General features: G+C 42.2%; 1 protein-coding gene across 24 annotated transcripts in view; it reads left to right on the top strand.

Moving 5' to 3' along the window:
• The window catches only part of Depdc5 (DEP domain containing 5, GATOR1 subcomplex subunit), a 127,961-nt gene that overhangs the window by 14,773 nt on the left and 94,448 nt on the right, over nt 1-18,740 (top strand). For all 24 annotated transcript variants that reach the window (XR_008217676.1, XM_052736253.1, XM_052736266.1 and 21 more), the window contains 7 exons: nt 35-104; nt 7,469-7,547; nt 9,461-9,522; nt 14,351-14,420; nt 15,514-15,586; nt 17,967-18,070; nt 18,537-18,611. Coding sequence is in view for 23 of the 24 variants with exons in the window: in XM_052736253.1 (XP_052592213.1) it covers nt 35-104; nt 7,469-7,547; nt 9,461-9,522; nt 14,351-14,420; nt 15,514-15,586; nt 17,967-18,070; nt 18,537-18,611 (533 nt within the window). In the remaining variant the exon portion in view is untranslated. The remainder of the gene's footprint in view (nt 1-34; nt 105-7,468; nt 7,548-9,460; nt 9,523-14,350; nt 14,421-15,513; nt 15,587-17,966; nt 18,071-18,536; nt 18,612-18,740) is intronic.

Below are 18,740 nucleotides of genomic sequence, written 5' to 3'. Positions count from 1 at the left end.
AATAATAATAATTTGTATGTCTATCTCCTTTCAGGGCGCAAGCTGGTGAGCTGTGGGTCAAGAATGAGAAGGTCATGTGTGGTTATATCAGTGAAGAGACCAGGGTAAGATTTACAAAGTGACTTTTTGGTTTTGTTTCCTTATACTGTATGTATGTCTGAGTACTGAATTCAAAGCAAAGAAATAAGCAAAAATCTTATGATTGGTACCATCTGCCCAGCTAGAACTGGTCCTCTATTGCTCCTGTATTTTATAGTTGGATCTTGGCAAGTTGGAATTGATCTTCATTTTCTTCTTCCAAATGAGTCTATTAAATATATTAAGTACAGGACTGGTTGCGGTGGCTCTTGCTTATAATCCCAGCACTGAGAAGGCTGAGGCAGGAGGATTATTGTGAGTTACAAGCCATTATGGGCTATATAATCAGTTCCAGTCTGGGCTACAGAATAAGACATGCTGAAGTTCTCTGGCACTGTTCCTACTCAAGTGTTTCATTCAAATTCAATGAAAATTTTCCAATTGTAAGAATTTATAATCTGAAGCCGGGCGGTGGTGGCGCACGCCTTTAATCCCAGCACTCGGGAGGCAGAGCCAGGCGGATCTCTGTGAGTTCGAGGCCAGCCTGGGCTACCAAGTGAGTTCCAGGAAAGGCGCAAAGCTACACAGAGAAACCCTGTCTCGAAAAACCAAAAAAAAAAAAAAAAAAAAAAAAGAATTTATAATCTGGTACAATAGGCATATTCCTATATTCCAAACTACTTAAATTGAGGAGAAGCTGGACGTGGTGGCACATGCCTTTAATTCCACACAGACAGACAGATCTCTGAGTCCAGTCAGTCCAGCCCCATCTAGAGAGCTAGTTCTAGGACAGCCAGGGCTATACAGGGAGACTCTAATCTTGAAAAACCAGAATGAAGAAGAGGAAGCTGAGGAGAGAGAGGACGCCTTGGTCAAAAATAGGATAATCTGGCCGGGCGGTGGTGGCGCACGCCTTTAATCCCAGCACTCGGGAGGCAGAGCCAGGCGGATCTCTGTGAGTTCGAGGCCAGCCTGGGCTACCAAGTGAGTTCCAGGACAGGCACAAAGCTACACAGAGAAACCCTGTCTCGAAAAACCAAAAAAAAAAATAGGATAATCTGATTATAAGAACAACAACATAAATTTTTTTAAGTCAGGGGCTATTGATTTGTAGTCCAGATTTGTCTTGAACTCTCAATCCTGTATCCACCTTGGGAGTGTTGAAATTATAGTTGTTACTACCATCCTAGCTTGGAGAACAAGATATCTGTGTATGAAAAGGAATTAGCACTATTGAGTTGGGGATGAACCTTAGTGGTAGAGTGTTGCCTAGTGGGACAAGATCCTGGATTCAATCCCTAGTACCAAAAGGAAAGAAAAGAAATTAGTATTATGAAATTTACTAGCTGGGGAATTGGCTCATTGGGTAGAAGCATTTGCTGTGTGTGCCTGATGATAGGAGTTCAGGTCCTGAAAACCCATGTGAAAGCCATATGCCGCAGTGCGAGCATCAGTATCCTTGTATGCTCCTACAGGGGAGGTGGGAGGTGGAGAGGAGAATCTTCAGAAGCTCCCAGGCCAGTTCACCTGACTTATGTATCACTGAAGAGACCCTACCTCAGCATGGAACAATGAGGACTGTATTCAAAGATTGGCCTCTGACCTCCTCCTGAGTGCCAGTGTGTGTGCCTGCACCCATTTAAACTTGACTACACTCATACTCTCCTCCTTACCCACCTCTCTCTCTCTCTCTCTCTTTCTCTGTCTCTGTCTCATACACACACACACACACACACACACACACACACACACACACACACACAATTTAAGTTTAAGGCTTTCTTACCTTACATACTTGATATATGTTTGTATTTTGTTCATTTCATTCTTTTAGTGCCGGAATCAAACCCATGGTAGCTTATTAGTCACACCACCAACCAGTCCTCTTACTTTAGGTAACTTCATAACTAGATCATTTGCCTGTTTTTCCATCTCATAAAATGTTGTAAGTGGTAAATTTGTTTTTTAATTTAATTAAAAAATGTTTTTTGTTGTCGCCGGGCGGTGGTGGCGCACGCCTTTAATCCCAGCACTCGGGAGGCAGAGCCAGGCGGATCTCTGTGAGTTCGAGGCCAGCCTGGGCTACCAAGTGAGTTCCAGGAAAGGCGCAAAGCTACACAGAGAAACCCTGTCTCGAAAAACCAAAAAAAAAAACAAAAAAAAATGTTTTTTGTTGTGTTTTATTTTTTGTTTTTCAAGGCAGGGTTTCTCTGTGTAGTCCTGGCTGTCCTGGAACTTGCTATGTAGACTAGGCTGGCTTCAAACCCTGAGATCTGCCTGCCTGTACCTCCCAAGTGCTGGGATTAAAGGTATGTGCCACCATGCGTGGTATGTAAGTGGTAAAGTTTTAAAGGGAAACCTGACATGGTGATGCACTTTTGTTGTTGTATTTTGAGACAGGGTCCCACTACCTAGCTCTGGCTGGCCTGTGACTTACTAGGTAGGCCAGGTTGGCCTTGAACTCACAGAGACATGCCTGCCTCTGCTTCCTGAGTGTTGGGATTAAAGGTGAGCACCTGGCTAGTGCACAATTTTAGTCTGAAAATTTGGGAGATGAAGGCAGAAGAATCAGTAGTTGAAGAACTGACCTACTTCTATCTTTAGAAGGAATCTTTTATTTTTATCTTTTGTTTATTTGCTATGCTGGTGAAAGCTTAGAGACTTGCACATGCTAAGAAAATGTTCACCACTCTGTGCGTTCGAGGCCAGCCTGATCTACAGGAGTGAGATCCAGGACAGGCACCAAAACTGCACAGAGAAACCCTGTCTCAAAAAAAACCAAAAAAAAAAAAAAAAAAATGTCTATAGTCCACTGAACTATATCTCTAACCCCAAAAGATATCTTTTTTAAAAGTTTCTGTAATAAAACTATGAATGTTTTTTCTTCCTTCCATAAAATATGTCATGATTTTAAAAATGGAAGCCAGGTATAATGGCACACACCTGTAATCTGAGCACTGGCGAAGAATTGAGCAGGATTACAGATTTAAGACTGGGCTTGGGGCTGGAGAGATGGCTCAGAGGTTAAGAGCACTGACTGCTCTTCCAGAGGTCCTGAGTTCAATTCCCAGCAACCACATGGTGGCTTACAACCATCTGTAATGAGAGCTGGCACCTTCTTCTGTATACATAATAAATAAATAAATCTTTAAAAAAAAAAAAAAAGACTGGGCTTGAATTACCGAGGCAACATAGTGAGTTCATATCTGCAGAAAAGTTACCAGGTCTGGCTGTGTAGCTCAGAGGTCTCACACTTGTTTGGCATACCTGAAGTCCTAGGTTGGATTCCCAATGCTGCTAAAAAGGAGCTGGACTTGGTGATACCTGCAAGTTGAGCACTCAAGAGACTGAGAAAGGAAGATAGCAGTATCCAGATTAGTCTGGGCCTATTAGATTAGCTCAGATTAGTCTGAGACCCTGTCTCATTAACAAAGCAGAACAAACAGGGCTGTGGCACTGACCCATTGGGTAACAGCACTTCCTGTGCCAACCTGAGAATCTGAGTTCAAATCCCTAGCACCCATGTTTTTTTTGGTTGTTGTTATTATTTTTTTTAAAGTTGTGCATGATCACGCATGCTTTTTTTTTTTTTTTTTTTTTTGTTTGTTTGTTTTTCGAGACAGGGTTTCCCTGTGTAGCTTTGCGCCTTTCTTGGAACTCACTTGGTAGCCCAGGCTGGCCTCGAACTCACAGAGATCCGCCTGGCTCTGCCTCCCGAGTGCTGGGATTAAAGGCGTGCGCCACCACCGCCCGGCCTATCACACATGCTTTTAACTGGAGCAGTATTGGGAGGGGAGAGCTAAGATGTAGTGGAGCTTGCTGGCCGACAACTAGGCTCCAAGTTTAACGATAGACCCTGTCTTAAGGGACTGAGGTAGACAGTGACAGAGCAGGACACTGACTTCCTCCTTTGGCCTCTCTGTACACTTATGACACACACACACACACACACACACACACACACACACACACCACTCACACTCATTCTTACAGTCACACACACACCAGACTTACCATGTACAAAATCCTTTATACTGGTATTTAGAAATCACCAGATGAGCAAAGCTAACACTTTCAAAAGCATATTTTTTTCTAGACTTTATGTTTCTGTATATTAGAAAAGGAGAATGGCTGGGCAGTGGTAGTGCACGCCTTTAATGCCAGCACTTGGGAGGCAGAAGCAGGCAGATCTCTGTGAGTTTGAGGCCAGACTGGTTTACAGAATGAATTCCAGGACAGCCAAGGCTACACAGAGAAACCCTGTCTCGAAAAACAAAACAAAACAAAAAACAAAAAAACAAAACAAAACAAAAAAAAAGAAAGGAGAATGAATTTATCAGTACTTGCTATGTCTCAACAGCTATAGGAAGCCTCCAGAGTGAATAGTCTTTAAGGAGTAAGTCTAATGGACTAAAAAATATGAATACTAAAAATGATAAGAGATTCTCATTCTGCTTTTTCACCAAACTTCTTCAGCAATAGAAGAGAATGACTGAATAGCATTAGTAATAAAGTACATATAGCCAAAATAACCACTTTTGCTTAGGGCAATCTGGCAAATGAGATATATGATACCAGTTATAATTTATTAACCTCTGCTGGGCGGTGGTGGTGCACACCTTTAATCCCAGCACTCAGGGAGGCAAAGGCAGGTAGGTCTCTGAGTTCAAGGCCAACCTGGTCTACAGAGTGAGTTCCAAGACAGCCAGGACTACACAGAGAAACCCTGTCTTGAAAAACCAAAAAGAAAAAAAAAAAAAAAAAGAAAGAAAAGGAAAAAAAAGTTGGCAAGTCTTGGTTAAAGTTCTGTCAGGTTTCTGTGACTTTCATGGGTACAGGTGCTGCCCTTTCTACTATAATTCTTGCGTGAATCTTCATGAAACATTTGTAGGTATTACAGTACCTTGCAGGTCTTTCTCCAAGTGCTATAAAACTCCAAGAGGTCGGGAACCAGATCTTGCTACCTATGATACAAAGCTCAGAGTAAGATTTCAGAAACGTCTTTGTTTTTATAGATTTTTTTTTTTTTTTTTTTTTCGTTTTTCGAGACAGGGTTTCTCTGTGTAGCTTTGCGCCTTTCCTGGAACTCGCTTTGGATAGATTATTTTTTATTTGTTGTGTATGAGTGTTTTGCTTGCCGCATAGATATGTGTATACCATGTATATGCCCGGTGCCCATGGAGTCCGGAAGAGGTCATTGCATCCCCTAGAACCGGAGTTAAAGATAGTTATGAGCCCTGATGTGGGTGCTGAGAACTTGATCTGGGTCATCTACATGAGCATCAAATGCTCTTAACTACTGAGCCATTTCTCCAGCCCCCAATTTTGGTTTTTTGAAGTAGAGTTTCATGTAGCTCATGCTGGCTATGTACCCAGGGATCACCTTTGATTCCCAATCCTCCTGTCTCCACATTCCAAGTATTTGGATTGTAAGCACATGCCACCACACTCAGTCTTACCTAGTATTGGATAGTGGAACTTCATGAATGCTAGCCAGGCATTTTACCAACTGGGCTTTCTATCAAGTAAGTGAAAGAACACATGGGTAAAGCTTGCTTTTAGAAGTACCACTTCATAGTTAAGAGAATTCCTTCATCATTTAAAAAATTATTTTAGTTAAAATTACAAAATTTACTCTGAGTAAATGTTTTGTTTGATTTTTGACATAGGATTTTGCAATTTATAAGCCCATGTTGGCTTTGAACTGACTGTATTCTTGCCTCACTTTCCTGAGTTACAGAATTACAGGCATGAACCACCACATCAGAGTCTGCTCTATTATTATTTTTGTTAAAATTTTATATAATGTATTTTGTTGTGTTTCAAGATAGGGTTTCTCTGTGTAGCCCTGGCTGTCCTGGAACTCACTCTGTAGACCAGGCTGGCCTCCAGCTCACAGAGATCCGCCTGCCTCTGCCTCCTAAGTGCTAGGATTAAAGGTGTGTGCCACCACTGCCGAGTTATATAATATATTTTGATCAATGAAAAAATCAATAAGACAAAAAAATGCCAAAGTAAAACTAAACAAAAAGCATCCACAAAAAACATGGAATTTGTTTTGTGTTGGTCAGCTACTACTGGGTGTGTCCTGTGTGGTTGATCTACCCAGTGATATTCCAGTGGAGAAAATTGATTTTCCCTTTGCCAGCAGCTATCAGTTTCAAGGAGCTTGTTGGTTAGGGGCAGGACCCTGTGTCCACTTTGACCTGTCAGTGCTGGGATCCTGTCTAGCTTGAGCCTATGTAGACCTTTTACAGGTCGTATGTGTCCTGCCACAATCTCTGTGAGTTCATATGTGCATTGGTCATGTTATATCTTTTTTTTTTTTTTTCCAGAGCTGAGGACCGAACCCAGGACCTTGTGCTTGCTAGGCAAGGGCCCTACCACTGAGCTAAATTCCCAACCCCATGTTATATCTTAAAGACACTATTTCCTTGGAGTCATCCACCACCTCTGACTCTTACAATCTTTCCACTTCCTCCAAATAGATCCTGAGCTCTAAGGGGAGGGGGTTGATGAAGACATCCCTTTTAAGACTGCTCCAAAGTCTCTCACTCTGCACATTGTCTAGTTGTAGGTCTCTGTTAATTCCTATCTACTGCAAGAAGAAGCATCTCTGATGAGGGTTGGTGAAGCTATTAACTATGGATATAGCAGTGTGTCATCAAGAGTCATTTTATTCCCATGTTCCTTTAGTAGAATAATAATAGGTTTTTCCATAGACCCATGACGCATCTAGTCGCAGGTTCTTGGCCACTTTAGCAGTGTCAGGTATGGGTTCTGTCTCATAGAGTGGGCCTTAAATAAAAAAACAAAACAAAAAAGCCCGCCCCCCAACAGTGGTTGGTTATTCCTGTAATATTGTGCCACTATTGCACTAGTGTATTTTGTATACAGGTTGCTCTTAAAGGTTACAGGGCTTGTGGATGTTAGCTTTTAAGCTTTCAATATGTGTGCATTTTGTTTGTTTGTTTGTTTGTTTTTCAAGACGAGGTTTCTCTGTGTAACAGCTCTGACTGTCCTGGAACTCACTCTGTAGACCAGGCTGATCTCAAACTCAGAGATCCACTTGCCTCTGCCTCCCAAGTGCTGGGATTAAAGGTGTGCACCACCACCTCCTGGCATGTGCACTATTCTTAAGTGTATAATTAAGTATGTTGGGCTGGTGAGATGGCTTAGTAAGTAAAGGTGCTTATCACCAAGCCTGATAACCTGAGTTTGAGTCCCTGGGACCCACATAGTGGATTACATGTATTACTATTACATGTAATTACATATAATTACATGTAATACTATTGTGACAGACTTTGAGACCCTATTCATCCTGTAGAACTGAAATTGTATACAAATCATTTGCTTTTTAATGCAACTATGTTTTTATTTGTTACAGGTGGTGTTCCGTTCTACGTCGGCTATGGTTTACATATTTATTCAGATGAGCTGTGAAATGTGGGATTTTGATATTTATGGTACTGTCCCCTAAGTACTGATTGTAACTGCCACTGGAGAAAATTTTCTGGTTTTCCCCAAGTTTATATCATTTTATAGTAAGCACTTGATACTCTCTAAAGATGTGTCCTGCTTCCTTGCCAAGCCTCTTCAGTTCTCTCTCTTACTATTAGTTTTTCATTCTTCTTTTTGTGACTGTTTTTTGAGATAAGATATCATACAGGTGAGGATGGCCTTGAACTTCCCATTCTCCTATTTCTGTCTCCTAAGTGCTGTGATTAAAGGCATTCATCTCTATGCCCATTTTACACTGTGCTGGAGATCGACCCCTGGGCTCTGTGCATGCTAAGCAAGCACTGTACCAAACAGAGATACAGGTCAGGGGTGGTGCACACCTTTAATCCCAGCACTCAGGAGGCATGTTGATTTCTGTGAGTTCAAGGCCAGCCTGGTCTACATAGCATATTCCTGTCAGAGCTACATAGTGAGACTCTGTGTATAGCCAAGGGTGATCTTGAACTGATTCTCCTGCCTCTACCTCCCCAGTATTTTTAGACATTTTCGTTTATTATTTATATTTTGTGAGTGTGTTCACGCATGCCCACATGCCCATATGAAGGTCAGAGGACAACTTTACAGAGAGTCTGTTTTTTCTTGATTTTATGGATTCCAGGGTTCAAGCTCTGCTGTCAGGCTTGAGCAGCAAATGCTTTTACCCATGAGCCCACCTTGCTAGTTCCTCTATTCTATTTCTATAGACTGCATGGATACATGGAGAGACAGATGCAGAAGCAGAACGTGAATTCCAGGAAATGCAGTAGATTATTAATGAAAAACCTGAATTCTCAGATCTTAAATTCTCTGCTTTCTGTCCTTTCACAGGCTCTTGCTCTATAACCCAGATTATTCTCAAATTCATAATCTTCCTGCCCCAGCCTCCTGTGTGCAGGCATGTACTGTTACCCTCAACCTGATGTCTTTCATTTAGTTTCCTCTCAATCACAGAAAAAACAAGTTTGCTTCAGCTTTATTGTATTTTATTATGATATCATGAGCAGAGGGCCTACTAAATCATTTTTGAACTTCCATTGCTGAGAGAGAGAGAGAGTGTATGTGTGTGCGTTCATACAACTCAGGAGTCAGTTTTCTTCCTCCTGTGGTGGTTCTGGGGAATCAAACACAGGTCACTAGGTTTGTCAGCAAGCACCCTTACCCATTGAGCCACCCCCCCTTATCTCCTAATACACTTTAAGCATGACCATAAAAGTAATCATATTTGGAGTTTAGGTGGTTCTCTTACGTTGAATAGATACCACATTAACCAGTCATCTACCTTTTTAAAAATTTGGGTTTTACTTTGAAGCTGAGGCTTTGTAATTATGAGATTGGACTGTACTTTCTGTGCTAAGGAAGCACTGAACCTCCATAATTAATTTGACTTGATAAAGTTGAGGATGTAGCCCAGTGGTGGAGTTTTGTCTAGTTTGTCTAGGGTATGCAAGTAGCCTCTCTTTTTTTTCACTTTGTACTTTCTTTTCTTCCTTCCTTGCTTCCTTCCTTCCTTTCTTTTCCTCCCTCCCTTCTCTCCCTCCTTCCCTCCCTCCCTCTCTCTTTCTTTCTTTTCTTTTTTTTCTTTCAAGACAGGGTCTCAATATGTAGCCCTGGGGCTGAAATTTGCTTTGTAGACCAGATTGGATTTGAACTCATAGAGATCCTCCTGCCTCTGCCTCTAGTGCCAAAACTAAAGGTATGCGCCACCACATCTTCTGACTTTGTACTCTATGTTTACTGTCTCTTACAAGAATTATAGCAGATTCCATTGTTTTCTATTGGGTCCAATTCCTTGAATGTATTTAGAAGAGACATTTCAAGCAAGAAAAGAAAAGAAAAGAAAAAAGGTGGTTCTTACTCTCTTCTCGCCGTTTCTTTTCAGGGGATCTGTATTTTGAGAAAGCTGTGAATGGTTTCCTTGCTGATCTGTTTACTAAGTGGAAGGTATGTTTCTATATTCTAGTCTTCTAAGTAAATATCACTCAGTAGATTTTTTAATTTTTCAGGGTGTTTTGTTTTATTTTATTTCTCCAGACAGGATTTCTCTGTGTCGCCCTGGCTGTTCTGGAACTCACTTTCTAGACGAGGCTGGCCTCGAAATCACAGAGATCCACCTGCCTCTGCCTCTTGAGTGCTGGGATTAAAGGCGTGCACCACCACTGCCCGACAATTTTTCAGTTATTAATAATTTTAATTATTTTAGTTTTTGAGACAGAGTTCTCATGTAGCCAAGGCTGACTCCCTGTGTAGCCCGTGGTAACCCTGAGCTTTCTGATCTCCTGTCTTTATTTAACAAGTACTGGGACTATAGGCATGCTCTTCTTTTTTTTTTTTTTTTTTTTTTAATATTTTGTGTCTCAACCTTGGGTGGTGTTCCTCAGGTGTTATCTACCTTGTTTTTGGATCTTATGTTTGTTTTTGTTTTTTGAGGCAGAATTTCTTTTTGTAGCCCTGGCAGTCCTGAAACTCACTCTGTAGTCCAGGCTGGCCTTGAACTCGCAGAGATCCACCTACCTCTGCCTCCTGAGTGGTGCTGGGATTAAAGGAGTGTGCAACCACTGCCCAGCGTTTTTGGGATCTTCTTAAGAATGCTAGGTTGGGGGAGGGGTGTGGGAGGGGGGAGAACAAGGGAATCCGTGGTTGATATGTAGAATTAAATTATATTGTAAAATAAAATAAAATTAAATTAAAAAAAAAAAAAGAATGCTAGGTTGGCTGACCAGGGAGCACCTGTCTCAGCTGCCCCAGCATTGGGGTTACAATCATGTGCTGCTACACCTGTTTTTTTTTTTTTTTTTTTTTTTTTTTTTCCTTAGAAAGGGCCTTATTATTTAGCTCTGGCTAGCCTGAAATCCACTATGTAGACCCGACTGGTTTTGCACTCACAGAGATCTGCCTTCTACCTACTGAGTGCTAGGATTAAATTCGTGTGCCACTGTGACCTTTTAATGTAGATTGAATTCAGGTCCTCATGCTTATGTGGCAAGCACTTTACAAATTGAGTTTTCTCCTAGCCCCTGAATGTGGGTTTCTAAATGCAATTTTTCTATTAATTTGCCTGCTCTTCAACTACTTTAGCTGAAATGTGGACTTGAGATTTAAATTATGTTAATCACCTCAACATGATGAACAGCATCCATGAAAACACAGGACTAGCTTCACAGATCACACTCAGTGGGGAAAGACTGAAAACTGTCCTAAGATCAGCACTAGGAACGCTTCCTTTGCCGCTGTAGACACCCACACATAAATAAAAGTAAAAAAAATTAAGAAAAAAGAAAATAGAGTAGAAGACTAGAGACATGGCTAAGTGGTTGAAAGTACTGGCTGCTCTTCCAGAAGCCCTGAATTTGGGTCTCAGCACCTATGGGGGCTTACAATTGTCTGTAATTCCAGTCCCGGGGAAGCTGGGTCGAGGGCATGTGAAGTCCAATAACTAGTCTGTAGTCTGCTTTTCTCCACCAGTGTTCTTTCTGTATTTTGACTTGTACTCAGAAATTTTTCTTTCTTTCTTTCTTTCTTTCTTTCTTTCTTTCTTTCTTTCTTTCTTTCTTTCTTTCTTCCTTCCTTCCTTCCTTCCTTCCTTTCTTTCTTTCTCTCTTTCTTTTTCTCTTTCTCTCTTTCTCCTTTCTTTCTTCTTCTTCTTCTTCTTCTTTTTTTTTTTTTTTTTCCCAAGACAGGGTTTCTCTGTGTAACAGTCCTGGCTATTCTGGAACTCACATTGTAGATCAGACTGGCCTTGAACTCACTGAGATGCACCTGTCCCTGCTTTCCAAGCGCTACAATTAAAGGCATGTGCCACCACTACCACTTGCTCTTTTTTTTTTTTAAGATTTATTTATTCATATATTTTACATATACACCAAAAAAGGAATATGATCACATTACAGATGGTTGTGGCCTACCATGTGGTTGCTGGGAATTGAACTCAGAACCTCTGGAAGAGCAGTCAAGTGCTCTTTACTGCTGAGCCATCTTTCCAGCCCTGTACTCAGAAATTTTTATCCACTTGCAATATAACTATGAAAGAATGTAAGGTGACATGTGGTACATTAAGTTGTATTCTTTTATGTCAAATGCTAAATTGTGTTAGTATGGTTAGGAGAGAGATGAGGTTGAGCCTGGCAGGAACTGAAACAAGCTTGTTGGCTCAGTAAACAAGCTACATTTCATATCCTCCATTAAGCACCCTGTTCCCAGAATTTTTTTTTTTGTTTGTTTTTGAGACAGGGTTTCTCTGTGTGGCTTTGGAGCCTTTCCTGGAACTCATTTTGTAGCCCAGGCTGGCCTCGAACTCACAGAGATCCTCCTGCCTCTGCCTTCCGAGTACTGGGATTAAAGGCGTGCGCCACCACTGCCCGGCGTGTTCCCAGAATTTTGATCTCAAGACTTCATGGAAATGTTTATTCTTATTAGCTCCCATCTGCATTTAAAAGGTAATTCATGATTTTGACTTATATCCCTTCCTTTCCCAAAAGCTTCTGGGCCTCATCTTGTGATATATAAGAATATCTTTGGTTCTTAAAACCACCACTGCGGGCACCGTTCTTTTTCCTTAAACTGCAGTTCTAATAAATTAAAAATGCATAGAGATACAATCAAGTTCTAACACTCAGTTGGTAATGTTTATGTCAAATCAAGAATTGGGTGACAGGGGCCCTTTCTTAGTTGTAGCTTTCCAAGGATTTTTGCACATCCTTGGAACTTTAAGTAACCTACCTAAGAAATCACACAGTGGTAAGCTTAAGAGCCAGAATTAAAAACAAATCTTTTGACAGGAAGTGTTCTGTCCCCTTCACAGTGCTCCCTACTGTTATGAATTACTGTGTGGGGGACCCCCCGAGGGTATTTCCGAATGCAGGGAAACATGCTGGGCAGATGCAGCGGCAGACTGGGCATGGTGGTGGCAGTGACCAGTAATTCACAACCCAGACACTGCTTCCATGTGGAGAGTTTATTATAATAGAGAGATGAAGAGAACGATGGGAAAGAGAGAGACAGAGAGAACGAGAGAAAGAGAGAGAGAGAGGTGTAGAGAGAGAGGTCAAGGGTGCACACTTTGTGGGAGGAAAAATCAGAAGAGAGAGAGAGAAGAAGGGGAGGAATTTTTAGTTAGAATGAGGCTTTTACCTCAGGACACAGGGCCGCGCCAAGGGGTGGGATTTCAAGGGACGGATCAGAATATTAACATTCCTCCATTTTGATTATTATAAAAAGAGGTGAGTTATGGTAGCAAATGGGGGGGAACAAGCTTGCTGAATTCTCAAGGCTACTTCAGGCTGACAAGGGGTGAAGTGGGGAGAGGGGAACTGGGAGTCATGCACAGCGGAAGATCTAAGTAACGTTCCTTGAGGGAGCTGAGGAGACAGGTTGCAGCAGTGATGTTCCAGGAGCTGGGGGGGGGGGGGGGAAATGGAATGCCAAATCAGGAGTACAGAAGTCATGGCATCTGCTATTTCTCTGGAGGTCAGGCGGGAACAATGAATCTTGACTTTGCAGTATGGGGCGGGGGACCATAGGCACATTTTTCCATAATGAGGTATAAGGCCTAGTGGGCTGGCCTCTGGAGTCCCAGAGGGTCAGCCAGGGCCAATGATAATGGCGCAAGGTCATCACAAAGGCTGTTTATTGGCCGTGGAATTGAGAGGGCACAGGCCATCTCCATATGCCATCCTATAGGAATGGGTGCTGAAGGGCTATGAGCCCAAAAGACACGTGGTACTAGCAAGTGAAATGAGATGAATCTGACCTCCAGCGTCCTGGAGAGTCAGCAAGGACTAATGAACAGCGCAGGATAGCCAATTGACTGTTGTAACAAAGGCTATGGGCCGTGGAATTGAATGGGCACAAGCTGTCTCCATACGCTGTCATATAGGCTCCGGGTCGAGAGCCTTAGAACCCAAAAGACACATGGTACTAGTGAGCAAAACAAGACAAATCCTCACTTGTGGGAAAATGGCCGGAAGAGAAGGGAGGTATCTTACCGATCCTGTAGGATGAATAGTCCCCAGTGGTGCTCCAGCCTGAAAAATGGTGGGTGGTGGAGGATCCCGGAGCTTCTCAGACTACCAGCAGGCAGGAGAAAGCAGTGGGATTGCCTGGCGACGTTGGGCACCAATGTTATGAATTAGTGTGTGTGTGTGTGTGTCTGTCTGTCTGTGTCGGGGGACCCGAAGGTATACTGCACATGCAGGGAAACATGCTGGGCAGATGCAGTGGTGAGCTGGGCTGATGCACGCCATGTGGTCATGGCAGAGTAATTCACAACCCAGACACTGCATCCGGGTGTGTTTGTTTGTTTAGTTTTGGTTTTTCGAGACAGTTTCTCTGTGTAGTTTTTTTGCCTGTCCTGGATCTCACTCTGTAGACCAGGCTGGCCTCGCACTCACAGAGATCAGCCTGGCTCTGCCTCCTGAGTGCTGGGATTAAAGGTGTGCGCCACCACTGCCCAGCTTGGAGTGTTTATTATAATAGAGAGATGAAGAGAAAGGAAAGAGAGAGAGAGAGGTCAAGGGTGTGCACCTTGTAGAAGGAAAAGCAGAAGAGAGAGGAAGGAGAGGAGTTTTTCCTTAGAATGAAGTTTTTACGGCAGGACTCGGGTGGCGCTGAGGGGTGGGATTTCAAGGGGTGGGTGATCACAGTATTAACACACGAAGCTCTCTAACACTGTGCACAGCCACTGAGCCTCTTAGGATTGCATATATCCATGGGTTGCTTCATAGTGAAGTAAATGAAATAAACTTGTACCTACTTTTTCTATGTTCATGCCTAGGAGAAGAACTGTAGTCATGAAGTGACTGTGGTCCTATTTTCCAGAACTTTTTATGATGCAAAATCTATTGGTGAGTAAATTTTCTTATATATATATATATATATATATATATATATATATATATATATATTTTTTTTTTTTTTTTTGAGAATTTAAAAAATTTTGATATTTTTTCATACAGTATATTCTGATTACACTTTAAAATTTTTACTTGTAATTATTTACAAATAAAAGTAAGACAGGGTCCTGCTATATTCCAACTGCTCTGGGACTCACTGTGTAACCAGGCTAGCCTGGAGCTCACAGAGATCTTCCTGCATCTGCCTCCCAAGTACTGGGAGGTGTGCACTGTTAAGCCCAGCTAAATTTTTAATTTTTGATAGACAGGGTCTTTTTTGACATTTTTTTCAGGCAGGCCCTGAACTCCTGGCTCCTGGCTTCAAGCAAACTCTTGCCTGAGGCTCCTAAGTAGCCGAGGAGTGCCAGCCCACACCACTATACCCAGCTTCTTTTGGTTTTCTCTGTTGGGTCCCTTACCTTCATCTCCAGCAGTTCATTTTCTTCTTCTTTGCTTTTGCACCGTTTGTCTTTCCCATCTTTGCTAGGGGGGCCCAAGTAAAATGGAAAATACTGCATCTTAATGTGTGTAAGATGGCTGGGCTGGGACACCACCTAGAACCCACATAACAGATACACAGTTAGCTTTACTTATTTATTTATTTACTTACTGGTTTGTTTTTTAGACAAAGTCTCATTATGTAGCTCTGGCTGTCCTGGAACTCACTGTTTAGTCAGGCTGTCCTCGAACTCAGATCTGCCTGCTTCTGCCTCCCGAGTGTTGAGATTAAAGGCATGTGCCACCACACCTGGCTTCTTTTTGTGTGATACAGGTGGATCTTCAACTCAAAAGAGAAATTCAACAACACTGTAAAAATCTCTTTCCAGCCGGGCGGTGGTGGCGCACGCCTTTAATCCCAGCACTCGGGAGGCAGAGGCAGGCGGATCTCTGTGAGTTCGAGGCCAGCCTGGTCTCCAAAGCGAGTTCCAGGAAAAGCGCAAAGCTACACAGAGAAACCCTGTCTTGAAAAAACCAAAAAAAAAAAAAAAAAAAAAAAAAAAACTCTTTCCAATATGATCTGTTTACTGAATTTTCTGTATTTCAGATGAATTTCCTGAAATAAACCGAGCTTCAATTCAACAAGATCACAAAGGGAGATTCTATGAGGACTTTTACAAGTATGTTTTGGTGCTTTGCTGTGTCTTTATTTGTTGGTTGTTTCTTCCTAACTTAAAAAACTTTTTTTTTGATTTCACCAATTTTCCATTCTTGTACTTTTTAAATTATAGGATATAGGATACTACATTGTGTTCAGAATTTTTGTTTTTGCTGTTTTGAACAGTCTCACTATTCAGCTTTGGTTAGTTGGAACTCACTGTATAGACCAGGCTAGATTTGAACTTATAGCATTCCTTGTTTCTGCCTACAAGGTGCTGGGGTTATTGGTGTGAACCATCACAGCTTCCAGATTTTTTTTTTTATTGCAAAATATGTTAGCCTTCAAAAGTAATACTAAGTGAGTAGGTAATATAAGAACCCTGGATGTCCAGTGTCTGAATTTGTAGCTAATATCTTGCCGTGTGTTTGCTTTCTCTACTTTTGGCTGGATTTTACTTTAAATTATAACTCTTATAATATTTTATACCTATGCAAAATAAGATCATTTTATATAAAACCATAATGTCATTTAACAAAATTAGCAGTGACTGATATTATCCAGTTATCTGGTGCATTTCAGAGTTCCTTAATTAAATGCTAAAATAACTATCTGTGGCCGAGGTGGTGGTGGCAACCTTTAATCCTAGCACTTAAGAGGTAGAGGGAGGTGGATCTCTCTGAGTTTGAGGCCAGCTTGGCCTATAGAGTGAGTTCTAGGACAGCCCAGATTACATATAAACTTAGTTGGGGAAAAAAAAATAGTGATGATGATGATGATGATGATGTAAAAAATAAAAATAAGGGGGAAGATGCTTGAGGAACATACCTGACCTTGATTTTTAGCCTCTCCAGGAGCATGTTCAGAAACTGCATGCACAGTTGTGAACACAACACACACACGCATCACACACAGAATGATACTTCAGAACAGAATAGGATCATAAAAGCCTCTGTGTACCCACCATTCAACCCAACAGACAAAAGCCACCAACCAAGCATGAGAACCTGAGTCTGGGTTCCCAGCACTGATGGAAAAGCTCCACATGCACATGTGTGTGTTCGTGTGCATGTGGAGTCCAGAAGTTGACACGGGGTGTCTTCCTTGATTTCTTTCCACCTTATTCTTTGAGACAGGGTCTTTCATTGAACTTGGAGCTTGCCGAATGGGCTAGACTGGCTGGCTATTATAATAAACACTCCAAGCCAGTGAGCTCAGGGACTCACCTGTCTGTTGTTCCTCAACACTGGGGTTACAGATAGACACAGCCATTGTCTGGCTTTTCCATCAGTGCTGGGAACCCAGACTCAGGTTCTCATGCTTGGTTGGTGGCTTTTGTCTGTTGGGTTGAATGGTGGGTACACAGAGGCTTTATTATCCTATTCTGTAGTATCATTCTGTGTGTGATGCGTGTGTGTGTTGTGTTCACATCTGTGCATGCATATATATAAAAACTCCCACATACATAGTTTGTTGCTGTTATTTGTTTTTTCGAGACAGGGTTTCTCTGTGTATCCCTGACTGTCCTGGAACTCACACTGTAGATCAGGTTGGACTAGAACTCACAGAGATCCACCTGCCTCTACCTCTCAAGTGCTAGGATTAAAGGCATGTGCCAATCATGGCTGGCTTTTATTTTATTTTTAAGATTATAAATACCTATTTTATGTGCCTTTGTGTTTTGCTTTCATGTCTGTCTGTGTGAGAGTGTCAGATCCCCTGGAACTGGAGTTGCAGACAGTTGTGAGCTGCTATATGGGTGCTGGGAATTGAACCTGGGTCCTCTGGAAGAGCAGCCAGTGCTCTTAACCACTGAGCCATCTCTTCAGCCCTAATTTACTGATGTATTTATGGTGTGTATGCATGTACTCAAGGGAACACTGCTTGTCAGAGGACAGCTTGTGAGTGTCTGTTCTCTCTTTCTACCTTGTGGTTCCCTGAGATGAACTCTCATATCAGGATCTGTGGGCATGTGCCTTTAACCTGATGAGCCATCTTTGTTTATTTGTTTTTTGTTTTGAGACAGGGTCTTTCTCTGTAGCCCTGGCTGGCCTGGAATTCCCTATATAGACCAGGCTAGTCCAGAACTCACAGAGCTTCTTCTGCCTCTGCCTCCAGAGTGCTAAGATCATAACTTTGTGACACCACACCTAGCTTGTTGTTTTATTTTTGATCAAATACCCTGGCTTGTCTGAAACTCACTATGTTCACCAGCCTAGCCTTGAACTTGTGGGTCTACCTTAGTCCTCAGTCCTTGAATTGTAGACATGTTCATCCCTTCATCCCCTGCTTATTACTTCTTATGAATCACATTTTCCTCCTTCCTTGAAACTTTGTAATGAACCTGATAACATGTATGTAGTAGGTGCTTGATTTCTCTTTCATGACAATATTCCTTTCAGAGTGGTGGCTCAGAATGAGAGAAGGGAAGAATGGACATCGCTCCTTGTGACGATTAAAAAACTCTTCATTCAGTATCCAGTGTTGGTGCGACTGGAACAGGCAGGTACTGCATCCGTGTGTGTCACAGGTGCTGTGGGGAAGTGACGTGTGGAATGGAGGCTCCATTCCTTTGTATTGCTGTAGATAGTTCCTGCTTCCGGTCAGGTCTTTATTTTCTGTTGGATCCAGTTGTTCCTTGCATATGCTGCCAGTTCCTACAATGTCCCTAACACAGTGTGAGGGGGATAGAACGGAGCCAGATGTCTTCCTGGTTTTTCTTTTTTCTTTTTTGCGTTTTTTTTGGTGGGTGGGGTCTATAGACATGGTTTCTCTGTGTAGCCCTGGCTGTCCTAGAATTTGCTCTGTAGACCAGGAGGCCTGGAACTCAGATATCCACTCACCTCTGCCTCCTGAGTCCTGGGATTAAAGGCATGCCCCATACCCACTCCCCAACCTGGCTCCTTCCTGTTAGTTTTTAAGAGTTCATCTTTGATGAAATGTTTTTCCTTGCCTTGTATCTTTTGCTTCAGGGGGCTTTCCTCAAGGAGACAATTCTACCTCAGCACAAGGAAACTACCTAGAGGCCATCAACTTGTCTTTCAATGGTGAGTGAGAACACGGTAAGCCAACCTCTTGCTTCCCATGTGGCCATAGGCAGCTCATTGCTGATGTCCAAAGCCCCAGACCTGGAAGTCTTCTTCCCATCTACACTTCAAATTAACTCAAAGTAGTGC

This window comes from Peromyscus californicus, unplaced genomic scaffold (genome assembly GCF_007827085.1).
Source record: "Peromyscus californicus insignis strain IS unplaced genomic scaffold, ASM782708v3 Scaffold_13__1_contigs__length_99412109, whole genome shotgun sequence".
Taxonomy (NCBI): Eukaryota; Metazoa; Chordata; class Mammalia; order Rodentia; family Cricetidae; genus Peromyscus; species Peromyscus californicus.
Note: the sequence above shows the minus strand (reverse complement) of the source record. Positions and strands in the feature narration are given on the sequence as shown.